Here is a 7,760-nt window from a genome sequence, read left to right as displayed (position 1 = left end):
TTAAAAATATTGCGGTTATAAGAGAATGATCATGCAATCATTTTGAAACTTTAAAAAGTAAAATTGCAATGTGTCATGCAGCCCAGCATTGCAAATATATATATTTTTTTAAAAACATTGGATTTAAGACAAAACCAGATGCTAGAAGGAACTACAAACCCCAATGAATGTTGGTTTCTGTAATGTAATTCAAGTAGAATAAAGAGTGGATTATGGACGTGCAGCAAAAAAAAAGTTAAACACATTTTAAATTTACAATAAAAATCTGTAAGTTCCATTAGACAGCTGTTGGTTAGCACTGAGAGAAGCTAGCGTCACGATCACGCTGTAACCCATTGGTATTTTTGCCAGATCAACTCGAGGATGATGTATCCAGTACACAATACAAGTGTGTTCCAGGCACTAGAATACTTCTATATCAAAGCATAAAGATATGGTCGAAACAAATGGTGTCTACATTCGCCACTGCTTGTTAAGCTGAGAAATATTTTATTGATGCTTTGTTACAACCTTACCCATATGACAAGCCTTTACGGTCAATTCATGTACACTCCTCACAAAGCCAAATGACTAAAGAGATGGCTGAACAGCTTTTCCAAATCTCATCTCCAAAACTCATTCCTTTCTAAAATAGCTGAAGTGTAAGCGACCAGAGTCAAGGTGTTATAGTGCTCCAACATGTTCATGTCTATTAGATTTTGATTAACACATCAAAATGTCAAGGAACGCTCAAATCAATGTCAACTGAGGAGGGTGGAAAGGGAGTAAAGGGTAAGCTCTACGTTTCTGCAATAAATACTGGTTTGATCAGGCATGAATTAGAAGAAACAGAAAGAAATGAAGGAAACCAAGCATTTTCACAGAAGACAAGAATCCCTCTGGGCCTCGGAATTCAAGCGTATGGATTTTATTCCCCTAACCACCGAGTAGTGCCTCAGGTGAGTGTGTTCTAATTGTAAGGAATGGTAACTCAAACTTGGTTCAAGCAAAATGTAAGCTTTGTCCCATCTTACTAGTTGATGAGAGGTTAGTGTGATGTCATTCCACAGCGATTCTGGTTTGTTTGTTTTTTTTCAAGGAAACAAATTTGAAACCCTCATTGCTTTTTGATTCAGAGATTGAATGATCGAAGCAAAAAAACAAAACAAAAAAAAAACACGATTGGAGTAATTGGAATTCTGTCTATGTGGGGCTTGTCAGATTTTATGTGATGAGGACTATATTTGCTTGTCTCTCTTTGCACGCTCTCAGTTGATGGAATTAGGAAGGCTGAGAGCCGAGCAGTCTTTCGATGGCAGCGTTGATGTCACCCCCGGTGGCGATGAGGGCCTGAAGGTTGGCTTCCCTGTTGATGAAGCCCATGGCACTCAGCTGCTCCAGCTGTTGCTGAAAACGCACTTCCGGAGTCGGAGTCTGCAAAGCGAGGTGAGAAGTAGTGAGTGCAATCAAATATACACAGCACACTCAGTGTTTCCCAATGTTGCACATTTTAAAGTCTGCTCCAGCCCAATTTCAGTGTCTAACCTGAATGGAGTAACAAGTCTCTGCACTGATTTGTATCTGGACTCCAAACATCTTTTCAGTTCAGTCACACTGATTTTAGAAATGCCAAAGAATTAGAATATAATAATAGTTATTATTACAGTCTGATAGTTTTATTAGTAATGAGAACAATGCTCAGATTTCTACTAAGTCAGTAATATATTATTATTGTATTACAACTGCACTGTAAAATAAACAGAAGTGAAAACTGAATATTTTGTATTAAGCATATTTTACGTTACAACTGGGAAAATTACAATAGTTTTGTTTTAATTTCTTCAATTGCGAGAGTGAAACCCTCAAGCTGTTATTTGTGGAAACCTGCCATTTCTGTGAAAACAGGTTCTCGTTACAAATCTGTTGAAATACTGTAATAATCGGTCTACAAAAATGTTAAAAACGTGGATCGCAAGCAAACGGTGCACCTTGCCTTGAAACACTTAGCACAACAGATTATACACTTAATTAAATCACAACCTTTTGCACTTAGGGCACTATAACATATTGTGCGTTTGATTTCTGTTCACTTGACAGATGCTTTGCCGAAGAAATGGCAAAAAACACATCGTCAAAGACATTAAGTTATTATGAGAATGTAAAAATATTAGTTTCATTTTGAAACTGTGCCAGGACAGATTAGACCAGGGATCCTCAAATCTGGCCCATGAGATCCACTTTCCTGCAGAGTTTAGCTCTAACCCTAATCAAACACACGAGCATGCTAATCAATGTCTTCAGGATCATTAGAAAATCACAGGTAGGTGAGTTTGATCAGGGTTGGAGCTAAACTCTGCAGCGCATTGGCCCTCCAGGGCAAGATTTGAGGAACCCTGGATTAGATTGTAGCAGGCCACCAGAATACAGGTAATTAATGGGCAACACTGATAATGTTATTAACAACAAAAAAACGTAAGTACCGATGCATTCCCTCCAGCAAACATCTGTAGCATCTGTTGCATGAGCTGCTGCTGGGCAGTGTTTGTTCCAGCAGCGGGGGTGGGGGTGGGTGCGGGGGTTGGGGTTGGGGCCTGGCCTGAGGGTGGAGGGTTCTCAGGAGTCACATTCACCCCTGTGGGCAGTGGGGCACCAGGGATACCAGCAGCCATCCCACCAGGTATCAGACTAGAAAGAGACAAGACACATTTTTATTTGGTACGGAGCAGATTGCCACACTGTTTGTTTAGATTATGGGATCCATCAACTAATTTACATAACTGGAATAAAACAAACCCATTTAATAAGCACACGTGCTCTAATCTAGAGGAAGCTGCATTTACTTGACGACAAAGCCAAGAGGGAAATAACTAGTAGAAAGAGGATGTATTATTTTCATTCTGTAGAGAACAAAGTAGCTAAGCAATATAAAACTCACAAAAAAAATTAAATACTCAACTTCTAATACTAAAAATACCTCAAACTATCCTTTCAATATCAACTTCAAATTCTTATTCAATGCTACTTAATTTTTGTGGAAAACATGATATATTAACCATGCAAAAGTGTGAAAAACTATAATAAACAGAAAAAAAATAAAGATATTACTTTTATTAAGCAAAGATGCATTAAACTCAAGTGAAATTAAATACATTCATGTTACAAAAATAAATGCTATTCTTTTGAACTTTCTATTCATTAAAGAAACAACAAAAAAGTATCATAGTTGGCACAAAAACATTCCAATGATTATTATAAGAAATGTTAAGAATGATTTCTGAAGAATCATTGAAGACTGGAGAAATGGTTGCTGAAAAATTAAGCTTTGAATCACATGAACAATTTTACATATATTTATAATAATAATAATATTTCACACTATGTAAAGTTTATACTGTAATATTGATTGAATACATGGCGCAATGATTAGCATAACTGGGACTACTTAAAAATAATAATAATAATAATAATAATATAAAAAAAAACTGTGGAACTGGAACTGCACCTGGGCATAAGACCAGGGGCTTCGGTTTGAAGGGTTTGCAGTCCCTCCTGGATCTGCATTAGGGCTCGCATGGCTCGAGGATTTGTCATGACAGAAAGGGATTCTGGGTTCTGCATCTGCAAGCGAGTCAGAAAAACAAGTCAGTTGGTAAATAAAAGCAAATGAAACCTATACCCCATAGACAATCTACAACAACGCAAACTGAACACACCTGCTGCATAAATACAGGTAACTGCTGTCTCATTTGCTCCTGCAGCTGTGGATTTCCGGCAAAGAGAGGGTTGTTCATCAACACCTGCAAAAGGGTTAGGGTTACATATTAATAACAGATCATTATAGTAAATTAAAAGTTCTATGAATGATGAACTTTTGGGAATGATGGTCTTGCTACCTGTGAGGCAATATCAGGATTCTGGGCCAGGGACTGCATCATGGTGCGCATATAAGGAGCAGAAAGCATGTTCTGCATAAGCTGAGGGTTCTCAGAGATCTGTTGCATTAAGCTCTGCATGCCAGGACTGTTGAACATACCTAAAAGCAAACCACAATAGATAGATAGATAGATAGATAGATAGATAGATAGATAGATAGATAGATAGATAGATAGATAGATAGATAGATAAAATCAATTTATTTGAGATGTAAACCCTTTTATGCAGTATTTGACCTGAAAAAATATTTTTATATATGTTATTAACAAGATAAATATATAGTCTGCTATACCTGTGAACTCATTATCTGCTTGAAAATTCTACTACAACATATCCTCAATAAAATTAATGGACCTGGTTTTAAAATGAAAGCCAAATGTTTACGTAAAAGACCATTACCGTTTCCAAGGCTAGAGGAGCTGATGCCCAGAGGGTTGGACACACTGGGTGTGGTTGAGCTTGTGGTGGAGCTGGTGGTGGTAGCCGTCCCAGAGGTGGTGGTGGCAGCAGTGTCAGGGGGACCCCAGGGATTTGGCAGGGGCTCTCGGTTTTCTGTCCTGGAGGGCTGTGCTCCTGAGTTATCAGCATTTCCACCCAATGCCGAGAAGGGGTTATTTCCAAACTGTTCAGATGATGCAACATAGCATTTAATGTTGCCATTTCATATGAGTGTTAAGACTAGACAGTGAATTTGACAAATTCAATAATATTTTAGGCGAAAACCTTTTTTTAATTATTAAAATTACATGGTTTTCAAATTAAAATAAATATATATTTTTAAATAAATAAATTTATCGGACCTGTTCACGTGCAGCACTAAACATGGGCTCTTGAATATCTGTGTACATCCTCCGAAGAGCATTGTAACCCCCGGGAATACTCTCGAGGTTGCTAAGCGCCCGGTCCTGGTTACGCATCATCTCTTGCATCATGGCTGGGTTTCGTGCCAACTCCATTGTCTTGACAAGCAAAAAAAGTAAGTTAATAAAAACAAATCAGTGCCTGAAATAATGCAATGAAGCAAATGCACACATTTTAGATGTGCAAGTCAGAATAAAGAACTTTCTGAAGACAAAATATAATGGCGTACTACCTTGACTAGTAAAATCTAGCAAAATAACTTCTAGTACATGTCTAATAACATACCTGTCTCATGAGCTCTGGGTTGTTAAGCATGTGTGAAATCTCTGGGTTGCGCTCCATCAGTTGCTGCATCTGTGGGTTGGCGACTATCATCTGCCTCATCAGATCAGGGTTGGACATCATGCTCTGCACAAGCGGGTTCTCCATGATCTGAGACAGCATCTCAGGGTTGGACATGAGCTGTCGCTGCATCTGCTGCTGAAGCTCCATGAAGTTGGCAGATCCCATACCGAGGTTAGCCAGGCCCGACAGGTCACCAAACCCAGCTGAAAACATACAATGACAACCAGCGTGAAACAAAAGCAAAATAAAATAACATAACTTTCTTAAAAAGAACATAATACTATATTAGGTTTCTCATCATTTGTCTTTTAAACAATTATTTGTAGAAAAGGAACTAATTTAGATTACAAAAATAAATAAATAATTTAAAAAATCAGCCAGTAAACTGAAAAAGTGCTACATCGCAACATAAGATATTGTAAAATCACATTGGGAAATAAGCAATCCACAATATAAACCAGTGATGGGCAAACTTGGCCCTTCCAGGCCACTTTCCTGCAGAGATTTGATCCAACCCTAATAAAACTCACCTGCCTGTAGCCTTCTAGTAGTCTTGAAGACAATGATTAGCTGGTTCAGGTGTGTTTGATTAGGGTTGGAGCTAAACTCTGAAGGAAAGTGGCCTGGAAGGGCCAAGATTGCCCACCCCGATATAAAAAAACTCAAACTTTATACATTATATAATCATTAATAAAAAAAATTAAAAATACTGTATTTATTTTTAGAATTTTACAAATACAGTATATATGTATGATTTAGATTGTTTAGTTTAATTTTTGGTATTTTTTTTCAGCATTTTTTTTTTAATATTATTAATTTTATCTTAAATATTTGTTTCAGTTTGTGTTCCAGTTATTTTAATACTTCAATACTTCTTTCAGTTAGTTGCCAAGGCAAAATTTATTGTCATTTAGAGATTAAGTTTAAGTTTTTCGTCTAATATTTTATTTCAATTAGAAAAAACAATGTTGATAGATGTAGTTAACAGTAACAAACCTGGTTGCAACACGAAACACCAACAATATTATGGAATTACACTTAAAACGGGAACAACGGGCTGACATCTCATATAAACAAACTCAAAAACATTACTCACCGAGCATATTGGGTGGCTGTGTCGGGGTTGGGGACGGTCCACTGCCCTGGGGTGTGCCCAGGTTGCCGGCCGGGCTTGAGTTAGCACTTCCATCGGTGTTGCCCTGCGATGGCCCAGGGCCAGAAGAGGCAGAAGTCTGCGAACTACCACCACCTGAAGTCCTACAAACACAAAACCCTCTAAATGCGAGCCATCCATAATGCACAGGCATTATCCTACAACACATTATGGCTTTGCATATGAAAATACCAGTTATGTTTTGACGCTAAAAGCAGGTCCTCTTACTTTTGTGCGGTTTTGATGACCAGGTGAACCGTGAGTCCGTCTTTAATGCCATGCTGGCCGAGCGTGTCTCCGTCCTTCAGGATCTTACCGGCAAAAATCAGAACCAACTGGTCCTGGTTCGCCTTAAATCTTTTGGAAATTTCCTCTTTAAACTGTTAAGAGGGTAAAACATGCGGGTTACAATGTTACACGTGAAATTAGATCAACACAACCTCCCTTCTGTGCAACATCACAGTCACATATATTAAACCTGGTCTCGTAAACATCAACATTAACCAGCAACTGGTCAAATGAGTAACAAACACTGCTAGCACCACCTTTACGGGAAACGCTATCTAACACGTTATTTAATTTATCCACATATTCTTGAAGTCAACAATACAAAGCAAAACAGAAAGAGCGCGACCAAAGATGACAGACTAGAACCTTCTACCTGAGCAGGCCGTTCCTTTAACGAGAACAGCGAGCTAGAAAACCTCACTTTACAAGCGCCTTAAAAGACCTAAAACAATGAATACGACGCTCAAAATAACCTCATTTAAGTCATAGCAAGAGCAGAAGTCATTCTAAATATCCCCTGCGACGATTTTCGGCTTTGGACTGTTCGTCGTCAATCGTTAGCTCTCCGGCTAAAGCTGTTAGCCGCTGGTGTAACGAACGCCCGGGTGATACAAACAACAAGAAACCGCCAAAAAAATCACCTGTGAGACAGATGAATCCTCAGCGATGGCTATTTCTTCTTTATCCTTCGGTGTTTTGACGGTGACCTTAATGATAGTCGCGCTAGCGGCGGCATTTTCCTCAGTGTTCGTCTCCACGGCAGGATCCGTGCCGCTATTCTCCGCCATCTTTACTCTTCTTTTCCTTCATTACATCATCGCACCAACAAGAAGCGGGGAAAAGCGCTGCAAACGCCCATTGTTCCACAGCGCCCTCTGGCAGCGTGGAGTGCCATCGACTTACCTTACTGCTCTCACTGTATGAAATGACTCAAAAGCAGTGTTGGGGAAAGTTACTTTTAAAAGTAATGCATTACAATATTGCGTTACTCCATAAAAAAGTAACTAATTACGTTACTTAGTTACTTTTTATGGAAAGTAATGCGTTATGTTACTTTTGCATAACGTTACTTTACTAGTTACTTGAAAAAAGTAATCTGATTACGTAACTCGCGTTACTTATAATGCGTTACCCCCAACACTGCTCAAAAGTACGCTGTTATTGGCGCTTTATGTGTGACAAACAGTATAAACGAACGAGA

General features: G+C 38.6%; 1 protein-coding gene across 1 annotated transcript; it reads right to left on the bottom strand.

The window, feature by feature from the left end:
- Positions 1 to 891: 891 nt before the first annotated feature.
- Positions 892 to 7,369, bottom strand: ubqln4 (ubiquilin 4). Its single transcript, XM_016282002.1, has 11 exons — positions 7,201 to 7,369; positions 6,500 to 6,651; positions 6,215 to 6,375; positions 5,059 to 5,321; positions 4,713 to 4,871; positions 4,312 to 4,534; positions 3,873 to 4,012; positions 3,693 to 3,776; positions 3,482 to 3,597; positions 2,460 to 2,664; positions 892 to 1,413 (listed from the first exon to the last, which is right to left on the bottom strand). The coding sequence occupies exons 1-11, from the start codon at positions 7,345 to 7,347 to the stop codon at positions 1,261 to 1,263; spliced, it is 1,803 nt and encodes a 600-aa protein (XP_016137488.1). The 5' UTR covers positions 7,348 to 7,369; the 3' UTR covers positions 892 to 1,260.
- Between the last annotated feature and the right edge of the window lie 391 nt (positions 7,370 to 7,760).

Source organism: Sinocyclocheilus grahami, unplaced genomic scaffold, assembly GCF_001515645.1.
Source record: "Sinocyclocheilus grahami isolate Dianchi unplaced genomic scaffold, SAMN03320097.WGS_v1.1 scaffold153.1, whole genome shotgun sequence".
In the NCBI taxonomy this organism is placed as follows: Eukaryota; Metazoa; Chordata; class Actinopteri; order Cypriniformes; family Cyprinidae; genus Sinocyclocheilus; species Sinocyclocheilus grahami.
The sequence above is the reverse complement of the archived record's forward strand: the minus strand, read 5'-3'. Positions and strand labels throughout refer to the sequence as shown.